Here is a 16,902-nt window from a genome sequence, read left to right as displayed (position 1 = left end):
CCATCTCTATTGTATTTTATTTAACTAATTAGGTTTTCAAGTTTTGAAATATCAAATTATCTACTTATATGGCTCTTAATTTAAACCAATGCCCAAGTTTAGAAAAAAAGAGAAAAATATAGAAATACAGGTACTAACCAACCATTGCCTCATTGTGGTTAAATACTAACTTAAAACACCAAGATATGTCAGGATCAATGAGATTTATACAAATTAATGGAAATATGGATTAAATTTTTTATATATGGTTCGCAAGCCTCCAGATTATAAACTTTTGTGGCTCACAAATATCAAGACATCTCTGTACTAGCAAACTATTAAGCTATTATTAAAGAGATAACAGCTACTGAAATAAGCAGCACAGCATGTTGGTGACTCAGTGTATTCACCATCACACTGGTTCAATTCCAATCTGGTGCCATTGAGCTGCTCATCTCAGATACACAGCTATAGGGAGATGCTCAGTGGAGGGACATATATCTCCTCACTAGGGGTGTAGAAGAAAAGTAGGGTTGCCCCTGTACCACTAACACTATCTCAAAGCAGCTGCCTCAGAGTGGCATTGGCACAGGCCTGGGAGCAGGTCGGACATATGTGGATGCACAGTTTAGAGAGAAGTAAGAGATTTGGCATTCTCAGAATAAACAATTATGGTAAAGATGGATATTAACAAACCTTGAAAGCATTTGCAGACATCTTCATGAGTTGTGTAGGCCAATGTAAAGCAGTTAAGGAGAATGAGAAAAGTAGTGCTTAAGATATAAATACAGTTAAGCAGCACTTTTGTATAGAATCATAGAAATTTAGAGCATGGAAGGGGGCCATTTCGGCCCATCGTGTTTGCGCCAGCCGACCAAGAGCTATCCAGCCTAATCTCACTTCCCAGCTCTTGGTCCGTAGCCCTGTAGGTTACGATGCTTTAAATGCACATCCAAGTATTTTTTAAATGTGATGAGGGTTCCTGCCTCTACCACCCTTTCAGGCAGTGAGTTCCAGATCCCCACCACCCTCTGGGTGAAGAAATTTCCCCTCATATCTCCTCTATACCTCTCCCCAATTACTTTAAATCTATGCCCCCTGGTTGTTGACCCATCTGCCAAGGGAAACAGGTCCTTCCTATCCATTCTATCCAGGCCCCTCATAATTTTATACACCCCAATCAGGTCTCCCCTTAGCTTCCTCTGTTCCAAAGAAAACAGACCCAGCATCTCCAATCTTTCCTCATAGCCAAAATTCTTCAGTCCAGGCAACATTCTTGTAAATCTCCTCTGCACCCTTTCCAGTGCAATCTTTCCTGTAATGTGGTGACCAGAACTGCACACAGTACTCCAGCTGTGGCCTAACCAGTGTTTTATACAGTTCAAGCATAACCTCCTTGTATTTCATGCCTCGACTAATAAAGGCAAGTATTCATATGCCTTCTTAACCACCTTATCTACCTGGCCTGCTAACTTCAGGGGTCTGTGGACCTGCACTCCAAGGTCCCTTTGCTCCTCTACACTTTTCAGTGTCATACGATTTAATGTGTATTTCCTTGCCTGTTAGGCCTTCCCAAATGCATTACCTCACATTTATCCGGATTGAATTCCATTTGCCATTGTTCTGCCCACCTGACCAGTACATTGATATCTTCCTGCAGTCCGCAGCTTTCTTCATTATCAACCACACAGCCTATTTTAGTGTCATCTGCACACTTCGTAATCATACCCCCAACATTCAAGTCCAAGTCATTGATACATACCACAAAAAGCAAGGGACCCAGCATTGAGCCCTGCAAAACCCACTGGTTACAAAAACACCCATCAACCATTACCCTTGGCTTCCTGCCTCAGCCAATTTTAAATCCAACTTACCACTTTGCTCTGGATCCCATGGGTTTTTACGTTTGTAACCAGTCTGCCATGTGGGACCTTATCAAAAGCTTTGCTAAAATCCATATACACTACATCATATGCACTGCCTTCATCAACCCTTTTGGTTACCTCCTTGAAAAATTCAATCAAGTTAGTCAGACACCACCTTCCCTTACCAAATCCATGCTGTCCTTGATGAATCCATGTCTTTCCAAATGAAAATTTATCCTGTCCCTCAGGATTTTTTCCCATTATTTTCCAATAATTTTTTTGTAGGTTATTAGCTTTCCAATTTGTTTGAGAGCTCAAATGTTTTGGACAATTTACAGTTTAACCAAATAGTTACAGATATTAATCAGTATTCAATCTGAACTCCATTGCTTATGTAAAGTATATGCTCCACATGAACAAGCCTCTCAGTTCAGTGTCACTTGGATAACAGCGAGGGATATTTAAAAGTATCCGAGTATCCTGCATTAAAAGTTACAGGGGTAGAAATTGCCCTCTGCCGGAGACGGGGTGCACCTACACTTTCTGAACTGTTCTGGCCGCCACGATGGATACGGCGGCCTATCCAGCGAAATTCAGCTCCTCAGGGTCTTTCTTCCAGCGGAGCGGAAGTGGATCACCATGGGGGCGGAAGTGGGAGTGGAGCGCAGTTGCCATCACTAGCGGGTCGGAAGTGGGGGTGGGATGGAGTGTCCACAGTTGTCAGTCATCAGCGTGGCGCGTCACAACATCTCTCCCCTTCAGTTAATGGGGAGGACTGCTGTGAACTTTGTAGATATTTTAGTTAGGTCCACTGGACCACTAGGGAGGGTTTCGGCCAGGCCAGTGGCCTGGCACCCAATAGCAGGCTGTCTGTTGGTGGCCCGGCTGAACCCGGGGGCATAATTGTCGGGTAAATAGCATGGCGGCCGCGGCAGTCCACCCTCCCCTTTAAGGGAAGCCATGCCGCCATTTCAGAGTGCACAGATAGCAAAAGCTGTCGGGGGCACCGTCCAGCAGCGGGGCCTCTCCTGCAGGGCAATTTCGGATAAGGGCAATTTCATGAGGGGGTCCTCACCAGATGGCGAGGGGTTGACGCATGCACGCCACGGCAGAAAAACGGGCGGAGCGGTCTAGGACACCACTCCGCGCCTGAGGTAGGGCAATTTCTAAAATGGTAGCCCCTCCATGGAGAGTCAGCGGCGATTCCACGCCGCCCCATGGCCGCTGCCTTCTGCCAGCCAGAGGCCTTATTGGGAGGGGCAATTTTGGCCCCACAGTGTACCATTCAAAAACACTTAACTGTTCAGTCTAAACAGAATATTGAGTTTATATAAGAGGTACAAAGTGTTGGTTAACTAGAAAGGATATCTATTATTGTGTGTGCTGTCGGTTATGTTTTCAATACTCTGCTGTAGCCACATTTTCTGTTGATCAAGTTCTTTTTCCTTTGATTCCAGTTCTTCAATCTCTGCCTTTAGGTATCTCAATCGATCTATGATTTCCTTAGTGTTGCATCCTGGACCAACACCCCTATTAAAAAGAAGAACAAAAAATTTAAGTTATACGTGGTCCAGTGTGAACTGGGTAATTGATTTTACTACTTCCATGAAATAGTCAATATATGAATCAATCACTACACTCTTCTTGGATAACAAAAATACATTTTCAAATTATAATAATTTTTTGATAATCTAAAATTAAGAAAAATGGTAGTTGTACACAAAAAGCCTCACATGCAGGATTCGACACACATACTATTTACCCAACTAAGATAAAAAACTTCATAATGTGCACATTTATAAACATGTTTAATAAACCATAAAAATGCATCAAAATACAATCTCCTATTAATCACACAGAGTAGATAAGAGATGCACATAAACGCTTATCTATAGATACAGATGTAGATATACACATACATATATGCACACAACCACACATCTATAAAAAAAAGACTATGCTGGCACAGCAGGATCTTGGTATAATAGATATTAAAAAAGCTAAACTTAGTTCTCAATAAATCAGTTTCACGGGACAGCTGGGGTTGACCATATATATATTAGTTTCAGAGGGGATGTCTGAACTAGCATCTTTGAATCAAGGAAAGATAATTTTACATTCCAGCAAATGCTCATATGCTTGCTGCTGCAATAATTGTATTTATTTGATCTCAGCAGGAGTCATTGCCAAGTTAGGCTGGTGGATTCTGCTCTGGGGGTAGTCAGGTTAGACTAAATGCTGACACTGGAGTCAAGCTTTTAAAAAGAGAGAGTGAGAGACTGGCGAAAAGTGGAGGGAGTCAGGCAGCAAAATGCCACGAAGTGAAAAGGCAGGAACTGCAGGGAAAGGATGTTCTACCTGTACTGTAAAGATTGCACAAGTTATTCTGTTTAATTTATGTAAGCTAACCCACTGAAGTGAAGTAGTACAGCATGTTCATTTGTTCTATATTACGTGAAGGTAAGTTTTACCAATTGAATTCAGAGCATCTGATCATAACTGTTGCTCTGTGAAGTCATCTTATTGTGAAATAAAGCAGCTTGATGAATTGAATCAAGTCTTGCTTCAACTAGTGTTAGAAACATAGAAAATAGGTGCAGGAGTAGGCCATTCAGCCCTTCGAGCCTGCACCATCAGCACACCTTCAGAGAGACTGAAGAAATACATGAGCAAGAGACACGGATAACCAATTCAGGTCACAAGGGATGTTCAGTTACACCTCTGGATTCCGCTATTGTACAAGTTGATATAAAGGAATGTGATCCAACTCCTATAAAAAATAAGATGCTGACCGCTTATGGAAGTTACTGATTCCATTGAACCTTCAAAAGGTATCTACGGCTGACCTGAATTAGTAACAGTAAGGTAACAATGTTTTATCAGGACCACTGATTTCTGTGATTAAACAAGTGAAATTGCATTTTTATTTCAATGCATTATAGGAGTGTTAATGATATTTTCAGGTTCAAATTATGTGATATCTATTTTTGTAGAAATTGTAGATTAGTGGCCTTGACTTTAATGTGTTTATTTACCTTAATTTTACGTCTTACCTTTTTTTTTTACGAAAAACATGTTGCCCCAGGTTGCATAAAAGGTAGGTGGTGTGTAGCAGGAAGATGGTGGTGGGAGAAGAGGTCATGTGATTTGGTAGTGCTGAGCGAGTGGTCCAGAAATCTGAGAGCAGTGGGAGTCAATGATCCCTTTAATTTTTTGGGGGGCCACGTGGCCCATTCAAAAGTCCGTGTGTGTCTCCTGGCAAACCGGCTGCATGGGGCCTGCAGAGTGCTGCGCGGCCACGGGAATGTTGGTGGGAGTGACTGGTGATTATGGGAGGAATGGAGGGATCAGAGTATTGTGGAAGGGACAGTAACAGGCCAACAGTTCCCACCATGAGAAAAGCACTACAACTACATTTGTGGCCAAGAGCTGACTAAGCTTTTTAAAGCATTTACTATTCCTTTACTTAGTAAAGTGGCTATACAATCTCTCTCGCAGAGGCTGGTTGGCAGCAGGAATAAAAGCGTGGGCACTCTGTGTTGGAGGCAGCAAGAGAGAGCAGAAAGAAAACAAAAATTGACCAGCGCTCAGGGGCTGAGGAGCAGAAGGAAACATCAGACAAGAAATCCAATTTTTGCAGACCTTGGGAAGGTGGGTGCTGTGGAATACAGTGCCACAATGCCTTGGAGATGGAGTTGAAAGGACCCAGAGGCAAGTATAATGAATAGGAAAGTTTAGGCAGGATAGACGATGTGACGGAAATGAATAGTGATGCACTCAGACATTTAATGTTATTACATACTAATATATAAATAAAATCATATAGCACAATGGGCCGTGTGCCAGCTCTTTGAAAGAGTCATCCAATCAGTTCCATTCCCCTGATCTTTCCCCATAGCCCTGCAATTTTTTTTCATTGAGTATTTATTCCAATTCCCTTTTGAAAGTTTATGGGGCTAAAATTCCGGCCTCACCGAAGTGTGAACGGACCCGGTGAGGCCTCGCAAAAGCCGGTTTTCGGGGCGCGATGCGCATGTGCCAAAAACTGGCTTTTCTGATCTGTCAAGATTTCTCTTGACAGATCCTCCGCATCACCAGAAGGACATTCGCGCGGGAGAGATTGGGCTATATGCCCATCTCATGCCCAGCAAATGTCCTTCAAACTCTTACACTTGGTAAAAGCAGGTGCATAGCATACATTTACCAGTGTAAGAGTATTAAAACATAAAAATTTAATTTAAATACTAATTTTTATAGTAAAACCCCTGTCCATTAAGGTGTTTATTTTAAACCCTATTAAAACACATTAAAAAGTTCTAAAACATTTAATTAACTTAAATTTTAAATATGTGTTGTGTTTCTTGTTTTCGGGGTTTAATACTGCAGAGTGATTGGTGGTCCAGGCCCACATGACTCCAGTTCTTTCATACGTACGGGAATGTCCTCTCCCCGTACGCTACGCATCGAATGAAGGCCTCCGACAGGAATCGAAGGCGCCTCCAGGCCCACCAGGCATTTTCGTTAAAAAATTTCAGGTCGGAGGCGTTCATCAGAAAGAAGCTTCCGACCGGAATTTTAGCCCCATTATTGATTCTGCTTCCACCACCCTTTCAGGCAGTACCTTCCAGAACATCATAACTCGCTACATAAAAAATACGCATCTCCCCTCTGGTTTTTTTGCCAATTATCTTAAATTTCTGTCCTCCACTTACCAACCCTCCTCCCGGTGGAAACAGTTTCTCCTTATTTACTCTAACAAAACCTTTCATAATTTTGAACATCTCTATTAAATCTTCCTTTAACCATCTCTGTTCGAAGAACAATTCCAGCATCTCTAGTCTCTCCACATAACTGAAGTCTCTCATCCTTGTACCATTCGAGTAAACGTCCTTGATATCCTTCCCATAGCATGATGCCCAGAATTAGCCACAATACTCCAGCTGAGACCTAATGTGATTTATCAAGGTTTACCATAACTTCCTTGCTTTTGTACTCTGTGCCTCTACTTATAAAGCCCAGGATTCCATTTTATTATTAATAATTTTTTTTTTTTTAAAACAGCTGTATTAACTTGCCCTGCCACCTTCAAAGATATGTATATGTGAACTCCCCAGGTCACACCGTTCATGCACTCCCTGTAAAATTGTACCATTTAATTTATATTACCGCTCCTCATTTTCAAAATGCATCAACATACTTATCTGGGTTAAATTTAATCTGCTGTGTCTGCTCATTTCATTAATCTGTCTATGTTCTCCTGAAGTTTGGTCCTATCTTCCTCGCTGTTTACCACATTTCCGAGTTTGTGCCATCTGCAAGCTCTATACCCAAGTCCAGGACATCTATAATATATATGTATATATAAAATATATTGTGTGACTTTAACCCACTTCCACTGGATGCTGTTTTTTGATTTCTTCTCGATTAAGCCAATTCCTTCTAATACATTGGTGATGTCATAGATTCTTCTTTTCTGCCTCACTGCAAGTATATCAGCAGCCTGTTGATAAATAGTAAAAGCACACAAATATAGTTAATAAAAACGTGCTCAAACTAAAAGTTTACTTAATACTGAAGTAATTTCAACAGGAACACATTCATCAATAAACAACATTAAACACATTGACCGTAAATTCCGGGCCAGTGACGAAGCTACAGCGATCGCCGCTGACTTTAAAGAAAGCTGCCCACAAAGATGTTGCGATTTGTGGCGAAAATGTTAGCTTTCTCGACGATAATTTGAATGTCTAAAGGAGATCGCCAGTGTCCAACAGCAGTGATGTCGTCAAGCTGACTGAGCAGCCAATCACATTGAAGAATTCTCACAGACAACAAACCAGGAAATAAAAAGCAACTTTTATCATTCACCTTTTAAAATGTTTAGAGAGCAAAATAAAGATTGGGACATGCACATGGAGTTATAACACAGAAGCTGAAATATCATAAACTTAAAAAAAAATGTAAAAAAAATATTTATTTTAACAATCTAGTAATTATCATCATAATGGAGAAATTTGACATTCAGGGCCAGAACGATTGTTCAGCTGTAGTTATTACACAGAACACGGTTAAAAACCTGGTTACACCTCATCGGCTTAAGTTTTATAGGGTTTTTAACAGCGATATTAGAGCAGAAAAGGAAGATTTTTGTGTCAGTACAATGATTTCATTAAATGTCGGTGATGGAGAGTTCCGCAATGCAACCTGTGGCAGAGCAGGGAATGACTAACCGCAGTATGGTTGAATTTGTAATACAGATTGAGGGTGAGGAAGTAGTGTCTCAAACGAGCGTACTATGCTTAAACAAAGGGGACTACAGTGGGATGAGGGCAGAGTTGGCTAAAGTAGACTGGAAACACAGACTAAACGGTGGCACAATTGAGGAACAGTGGAGGACTTTTAAGGAGCTCTTTCATAGTGCTCAACAAAAAAAAATTCCAGTGAAAAAGAAGGGCGGTAAGAGAAGCGATAACCAGCCGTGGATAACCAAGGAAATAAAGGAGAGTATCAAATTAAAAACCAATGCGTATAAGGTGACCAAGGTTAGTGGGAATATAGAAGATTGGGAACATTTTAAATGACAGCAAAGAATGACTAAGAAAGCAATAAAGAAAGGAAAGATAGATTACAAAGGTAAACTTGCGCAAAACATAAAAATGGACAGTAAAAGCTTTTACAGATATCCACAGGTTCACCACTCGCTGGGTGAAGAAGTTTCTCCTCATCTCAGTCCGAAATGGCTCACCCCTTATCCTTAGACTGCGACCCCTGGTTCTGGACTTCCCCAACATTGGGAACATTCTTCCTGCATCTAACCTGTCTAAACCTGTCAGAATTTTAAATGTTTCTATGAGATCCCCTCTCATTCTTCTAAATTCCAGTGAATATAAGCCCAGTTGATCCAGTCTTTCTTGATATGTCAGTCCCGCCATCCCGGGAATCAGTCTGGTGAACCTTCGCTGCACTTCCTTAATAGCAAGAATGTCCTTCCTCAAGTTAGGAGACCCAAACTGTACACAATACTCCAGGTTGGCCTCACCAAGGCCCTGTAGAACTGTAGTAACACCTCCCTGCCCCTGTACTCAAATCTCCTCGCTATGAAGGCCAACATGCCATTTGCTTTCTTAACCGCCTGCTGTACCTGCATGCCAACCTTCAATGATTGATGTACAATGACACCCAGGTCTCGTTGCACCACCCCTTTTCCTAATCTGTCACCATTCAGATAATAGTCTGTCTCTCTGTTTTTACCACCAAAGTGGATAACCTCACATTTATCCACATTATATTTCATCTGCCATGCATTTGCCCATAATATCGCCCGACTCCGCCCTTGCTTCAGCTCATCCGCTTCTGAAACCCTCATCCATGCTGTTGTTACCTCTAGACTTGACTATTCCAACGCACTCCTGGCTGGCCTCCTAGGTTCTACCCTATGTAAACTTTAGGTCATCCAAAACTCGGCTGCCCGTCTCCTAACTTGCACCAGGTCCCGTTCACCCATCACCCCTGTGCTCACTGATCTACAATGGCTCCCGGTAAAACAACGCTTCGATGTAAAAATTCTCATCCTTGTTTTCAAATCCCTCCATGGTGTCATCCCTCCCGATCTCTAATCCCACAATCCCCCCCCAAGATATCTGCACTCCTCTAATTCTGGCCTCTTGAGCATCCCTGATTTTAATCATTCAACCATTGGTGGCTGTGTCTTCAGCTGTCAAGACCTTAAGCAATGGAAATCCCTCCCTAAACCTCTCCACCTCATCTTGCTCCTCAAAAACCTACCTCTTTGACCAAGCTTTTGGTCATCTGCTATAATTTCTTCTTATGTGACTCACTGTTAAATTTTATTTTAGAACGCTCCTGTGAAGCACCTGGGACGTTTTAATACCTTAAATGTGTATATATAAATACAAGTTGCTGTTTTTGAAGTTCCTGTTGACTGAGGACAGAGAGGTCAGAGTTGGAGTGGGACGGAGAATTAAAATGATAAGAGACTGGAAGCTCATGGTCACGCTTGTGTATTGAACTGAGGTGTTCTGCAAATCTGCGTTTGGTCTCCCCAATGTAGAAGAGACCGCATCGTGAACAGTGAATACAGTCTACTAAATTGAAAGAAGTATAAGTAAATTGCTGTTTCACCTGGAAGGAGTGTTTGGGGCCCTGGACGGTGGAAAGGGAGGAAGTGAAAGGGCAGGTGTTGCATCTCCTGCAATTGCATGGGAAGATGCTGTGGGAAGGGGAGCGGGTATTAGGGGTGATAGAAGAGTGACCAGGGTGTCATAGAGGGAATGGTCCTTTCGGAATACTGAAAGGGGAGGGGAAGATGTGATTGGTGGTGGCGGAAAAATCAGTGGATAATCCGTTGAACGTGGAGACTGGTGCGGTGAAAGATGAGGACAAGGGCAACCCCACTGTGGTTCTGGGAGGGAGAAGGGGCTCGAGCAGAAGTGCAGGAAATGGAACGGACACGGTCGAGCGTCCGGTTAACCACGGTGGAGAGGAATCCTCGGTTGAGGAACATGGAAGACATATTGGAAACACTGGTGTGGAAGGTGGCATTGTTGGAACAGATGCGACAGAGACGGAGAAACTGGGCGACATGAATAGAGTTCTTGCAGAAAGCAGGTTGGGAGGGAGTGTACTCAAGGTAGCTGTGGGAGTAAGTGGGCTTAGAGTAGATTTTGGTTCACAACCTATCCCCAGAAATGGAGATAGAGAAGTCGAGGAAGGGAAGAGTCAGAGGTGGACCATGTGTAGGTGAGGGAGGGGTGGAAATTGAAAGCAAAGTTGATGACATTTTCCAGTTTGGGGCTAGACCAGGAAGCGACAATGATATAGTCATCAATGTACCAGAAATAGGTGAGGGAGGGGACTTATGTAGAACTGTAACAATAAGAATATAAGAAATAGGAGCAGGAGTTGGCCATTTGGCCTTTTGAACCTGTGCAGCCATTCAATCAGATCATGGGTGATCTTCTACCTTAACTTCAACTTCCTGCACTATCCCCATATCCCTCGTTTCTCTTAATATCCAAAAATCGATCGATCTGTCTTGAATATACTCAATGACTAAGCATCCACAGCCCTCAGGGTAGAGAATTCGAAAGATTCACAACCCTTTGAGTGAAGAACTTTCTCCTCATCTCAGTTCTAAATGGCCGACCCCTTATTCTGAGACCCCTAGTTCTCGACTCCGCAGCCAGGGAAACATCCTCACAGTATCTACCCTGTAAGAATGTTATGTTTCAATGAAATCACCTCTCATTCTTCTAAATTCTAGGGAACATAGGCCTAGTCTCCTCAATCTCTCCTCATTGGATACTCCTCTCCATCCCAGGAATCAGTCTGGTGAACCTTAGTTGCACTCTCTCTAAAGCAAGTATATCTTTCCTTAGGCAAGGAGACCAAAACTGTACACTGTATTGTGGTCTCACCAAGGCAATAATTGCAAAAAGGCTTCTTTATTCTTATACTCCAATCCTTTTGTAATAAAGGCTAACACACCATTTGTGTTCCCAATTGCTTGCTGTACCTGCATGTTAACTTTCTGTGATTTGTGTACAAGGACACTCAGGTCCTGCTGAATACCAACATTTTCCAGTTTTTCACAAATTAAAAAATATTTCTATTTTTCCTACCAAAGTAGATAATTTCACATTTCTCCACATTATATTCCATCTGCCATGTTCCTGTCTACTCACTTAACCTGCCTATATCCCTTTGCAGCCTCTTGACAACTTATTTTCCTGCCTAGTTTTGCATCGTCAAAGCTAGCAAACGTGGATACATTATACTCGGTCCTCTAAGTCATTGATACAGATTGTAAATAGCTGAGGCTCAAGCACTGATGTTTGCGGTATCTTGGGTTACGACTGCCAACCCAAAATGACCTGTTTATTCCTACTCTCTGATTAACAGACAGAAAACAATCCTCATTCCATGCTAATATATTATCCCCAATCCAGTGAGCTCTAATTTTGTGTAATAACCTCATGTGGCACCTCATCAAATGCTTTCTGAAAAGCCAAATACACTACATCCATTGGTTCCCCCTCATCAACCCTAATAGTTACAAGCTCAGAAAAATCTGACAGCTTTGTCAAATACGATTTCCCTTTCAGCCGTGACTCAGTTGGTAGCAACCTTGCTTCTGAGTTAGAAGGTTGTGGGTTCAAGTCCACTCGAGAGACTGGAGCACAAGAATCTAGGCCGACGCTCCAGTGCAGTACTGAGGGAGCACTGCACTGTTGGAGGTGAAGTTAAACAGAGGCCCCATCTGATCTCTCAGGTGGATGTAAAAGATCCCACGGCGCTATTTCAAAGAAGAACAGGGGAATTATCCTCAGTGTCCTGACCAATATTTATCCCTCAAACATCACAAAAAAAAATGATCTGGTCATTTTCACATTGTTGTTTGTGGGAGCTTGCTGTGGGCGTATTAACTGCTGTGTTTCCTACATTACAACAGTGACAACACTTCAAAAAGTACTTCATTGGCTGCAAAGCACTATGGGACATCCATTGGTTGTGAAAGGTGCTATAGAAATACAATAATTTATTATTGGAAATCTCAGTGGGTTAGGCAGCATCTGTGAAGAGAGAAATAGAGTTAACGTTTCAGGTTGATGACCATTCATCTGCTTTTCAGGAGTACGCCTATGCTCTTCTGCAAATAGTGTTATGGGATTTGTTTTAACTTTCACCTGAGCAGGTGGATGTGGCCTTGACTTAGGAACAGGAGTAGGCCATGTGTCCCTTGACCCTGCTCCGCCAGTTAGCTCATGGCTTTCTTTCTTTAAAAAAAAGAGACGATTCGAGAAAAGCTTCGGTTACTGAGTTGTGAGGAAGAACAACTGAGACATCTGGGTGGTGTTCACCAGTGACAGTGCAGAAGCAGCTGCGGCGAACACCTGGCCGCAGGCTGATCACACAGAGGGGGGTGGGGGGTTTGCAAATGTGCTGGCTCAGCTCCCTGACACAGGATTCTTTCACTTGCCCTGCCCTGCCCTGCCTCCCCGCTCCGCACCGCCCCTGTAGCGGTGCTCGGAGCGCTGCGCCGCCCAGTCAGTGAGCTGACCTGTTTGAGGTCCAACACCCCGTCCTTCGCCTCCTGCAGCAGCGACACGAATCTGGTGGTGAGCAGCCCCAGGCTCTTCTCATGCCGGCTCGAGCCCGAGCTCGCGCCCATGCTTCCATTGCCAGCGCCGTTCACAAGGCTCGCGTCACGGCCGGACTCGGCCATGGCGACGGGCGATTGTGACGTTCCAACAGCCAACCAAAGAACCAATCAGACGCCGCGAGGCAGGCTGGCCACCGTTTAAAATCCAGGAAGTGACGTCGATGGCAACACCATGGCAACCGAGGAGCACAGACTCTGCCGGCGATAGTCGCTGAATGGTTAATACACGCGGGCCCAGATGGTTTCCTAGGTTTAAAACACCTGAGTTACCCAGTCAGTTTCCACATTTGGCCGCCGACGCCCAGCTCTCCCCAACGGAAGTGTCGTCAGCACCCAAATAATAGTGTATGGGAATGCTGACCGCAGCTAAAAGTATTGAAATGCCTTTGAATGTACTGTACAGATTTTTTTTAATGAATAAAGTATATTTTGAAATAAAAAAACCCTACCTCTCTCCACTGTCTCTGAATTGTCAGACTGCTTGTCCCACAGCTGGTATTGGATGAGCAGAAAGTTAATCCAACTAAATTTTGACAAGACTGAAGCCATTGGCCAGGATCTCATCATCATCATAGGCAGTCCCTCGGAATCGAGCAAGACTTGCTTCCATTCTTAGAATGAGTCCTTTGGTGGCCGTACAGTCCTTGGTTGCTTTGGAAGTCTCGTGTCTGGCATGCGAACAACGTGGCCTGCCCAGTGGAGCTGATCAGGTGTGGTCAGTGCTTCAATGTTGGGGATGTTGGCCTGGTCGAGGACGCTAATGTTGGTGCATCTGTCCTCCCAGGGGATTTGTAGGATCTTGCGGAGGCATCATTGGTGGTATTTCTGCAGCGACTTGAGGTGTCTGCTGTACATGGTCCATGTCTCTGAGACATACGGAAAAGACATATAAAACGGAAAAGAGTGACTAAAGTAAATGTTGGTCCCTTAGAAGATGAGAAAGGGGATTTAATAATGGGAAATGTGGAAATGGCTGAGATCTTAAACAATTATTTGCTTCGGTCTTCACAGTGGAAGACACAAAAACCATGCCAAAAATTGCTGGTCACGGGAATGTGGGAAGGGAAGACCTTGAGACAATCACTATCACTAGGGAGATAGTGCTGGACAGGCGAATGGGACTCAAGGTAGACAAGTCCCCTGGTCCTGATGAAATACATCCCAGGGTATTAAAAGAGATGGAGATAGCAGATGCATTCGTTATAATCTATCAAAATTCTCTGGACTCTGGGGAGGTGCCATCGGATTGGAAAGCAGCTAATGTAATGCCTCAGTTTAAAAAAGGGAGCAGACAAAAGGCAGGTAACTAGAGGCCGGTTAGTTTAACATCTGTAGTGGGGAAAATGCTTGAAGCTATCATTAAGGAAGAAATAGCGGGACATCTAGATAGGAATAGTGCAATCAAGCAGACGCAACATGGATTCATGAAGGGGAAATCATGTGTAACTAATTTACTGGAATTCTTTGAGGATATAACGAGCATGGTGGATAGAGGTGTACCGATGGGTGTGGTGTATTTAGATTTCCAAAAGGCATTCGATAAGGTGCCACACAAAAGGTTACTGCAGAAGATAAAGGTACGTGGAGTCAGAGGAAATGTATTAGCATGGATCGAGAATTGGCTGGCTAACAGAAAGCAGAGAGTCGGTATAAATGGGTCCTTTTCGGGTTGGAAATCGGTGGTTAGTGGTGTGCCACAGGGATCGGTGCTGGGACCACAACTGTTTACAATATACATAAATGACCTGGAAGAGGGGACAGAGTGTAGTGTAACAAAATTTTCAGATGACACAAAGATTAGTGGGAAAGCAGGTTGTGCAGAGGACACAGAGAGGCTGCAAAGAGATTTAGATAGGTTAAGCGAATGGGCTAAGGTTTGGCAGATGGAATACAATGTCGGAAAATATGAGGTCATCCACCTTGGGGAAAAAAAAACAGTAAAAGGGAATATTATTTGAATGGGGAGAAATTACAACATGCTGCGGTGCAGAGGGACCTGGGGGTCCTTGTGCGTGAATCCCAAAAAGTTAGTTTGCAGGTGCAGCAGGTAATCAGGAAGGTGAATGGAATGTTGGCCTTCATTGCGAGAGGGATGGAGTACAAAAGCAGGGAGGTCCTGCTGCAACTGTACAGGGTATTGGTGAGGCCGCACCTGGAGTACTGCGTGCAGTTTTGGTCACCTTACTTAAGGAAGGATATACTAGCTTTGGAAGGGGTACAGAGACGATTCACTAGGCTGATTCCTTATGATGATAGATTGAGTAGACTGGGTCTTTACTCGTTGGAGTTCAGAAGGATGAGGGGTGATCTTATAGAAACATTTAAAATAATGAAGTGGATAGACAGGATAGAGGCAGAGAGGTTGTTTTCACTGGTTGGGGAGACTAGAACTAGGGGGCACAGCCTCAAAATACGAGGGAGCCAATTTAAAACCGAGTTGAGAAGGAATTTCTTCTCCCAGAGGGTTGTGAATCTGTGGAATTCTCTGCCCAAGAAAGCATTTGAGGCTAGCTCATTGAATATATTCAAATCACAGATGGATAGATTTTTAACCAATAAGGGAATTAAGGGTTATGGGGAGCGGGCTGGTAAGTGGAGCTGAGTCCACGGCCAGATCAGCCGTGATCTTGTTGGGTGGCGGAGCAGGCTCGAGGGTCTAGATGGCCTACTCCTGTTCCTAATTCTTCTGTTCTTATGTTCTTATTAATGTTGGGGAAGTCCAGAACCAGGGGTCACAGTCTAAGGATAAGGGGTAAGCCATTTAGGACCGAGATGAGGAGAAACTTCTTCACCCAGAGAGTGGTGAACCTGTGGAATTCTCTACCACAGAAAGTTGTTGAGGCCAATTCACTAAATATATTCAAAAAGGAGTTAGATGTAGTCCTTACTACTAGGGGGATCAAGGGGCATGGCGAGAAAGCAGGAATGGGGTACTGAAGTTGCATGTTCAGCCATGAACTCATTGAATGGCGGTGCAGGCTCGAAGGGCCGAATGGCCTACTCCTGCACCTATTTTCTATGTATCTATACAGGAGGGCGGGTATTAATACAGCCCTGTAGACTATGAGCTTGGTGGTAGATTTGAGGGCTTGGTCTTCGAACACTCTTTTCCTCAGGCGGCCGAAGGCTGTGCTGGCGCACTGAATCTTTGCAGCGCGACAGCTGCAGGAAAAATGCAGGGAGCAGCGCCAGCCCTTATACATGGCCTTCTTCGACTTTACAAAGGCCTTTGACACTGTCAATCGCGAGGGTCTATGGAGCGTCCTCCTCTGTTTCGGATGCCCCCAAAAGTTCGTCACCATCCTCCGCCTGCTCCACGACGACGGATCCATTACAGACCCAATCCACGTCTGGACCGGGGTCAAACAGGGCTGCGTCATCGCTCCAACCCTCTTCTCAATCTTCCTCACTGCCATGCTCCACCTTACAGTCAACAAGCTTATCGCTGGAGTGGAACTAAACTACAGAACCAGTGGGAAGCTTTTCAACCTTCGCCGTCTCCAGGCCAGGTCCAAGACCACCACAATCTCTGTCGGCAAGCTACAGTATGCAGCCGACGCCTGCGTCTGCACACATACAGAGGCTGAATTCCAGGACATAGTCGACGTATTTACTGGGGCATACGAAAGCATGGGCCTTACGCTAAACATCCGTAAGACAAAGATCCTCCACCAGCCTGTCCTCGCCGCACAGCACTGCCCCCCAGTCATCAAGATCTACGGCGTGGCCCTGGACAACGTGGACCATTTCCCATAAATCGGGACCCTCTTAACAAAAGCAGAACTTGATGAGGAGATTCAACACCATCTTCCAGGGTCTATGAGCACGTACGAACAGAGTACGCTGTCGTAAATGCCCCGCAGGATCCGGGTTTCC

General features: G+C 44.0%; 1 protein-coding gene across 1 annotated transcript in view; it reads right to left on the bottom strand.

Annotated features, from left to right (window-relative positions):
- LOC139276058 (transcription factor E2F5-like) overlaps nt 1–13,135 on the bottom strand; it is a 42,009-nt gene extending 28,874 nt beyond the window's left edge. Inside the window, exons 1-4 of the mRNA XM_070893480.1 lie at nt 12,925–13,135; nt 7,235–7,344; nt 3,213–3,374; nt 676–719 (exon numbers count right to left, since the gene is read on the bottom strand). Coding sequence (XP_070749581.1) covers nt 676–719; nt 3,213–3,374; nt 7,235–7,344; nt 12,925–13,089 — 481 coding nt within the window. The 5' untranslated portion in view covers nt 13,090–13,135. The remainder of the gene's footprint in view (nt 1–675; nt 720–3,212; nt 3,375–7,234; nt 7,345–12,924) is intronic.
- Nucleotides 13,136–16,902: the final 3,767 nt, after the last annotated feature.

This window comes from Pristiophorus japonicus, chromosome 1, assembly GCF_044704955.1.
Source record: "Pristiophorus japonicus isolate sPriJap1 chromosome 1, sPriJap1.hap1, whole genome shotgun sequence".
Classification (NCBI taxonomy): Eukaryota; Metazoa; Chordata; class Chondrichthyes; family Pristiophoridae; genus Pristiophorus; species Pristiophorus japonicus.
The sequence above is the reverse complement of the archived record's forward strand: the minus strand, read 5'-3'. Positions and strand labels throughout refer to the sequence as shown.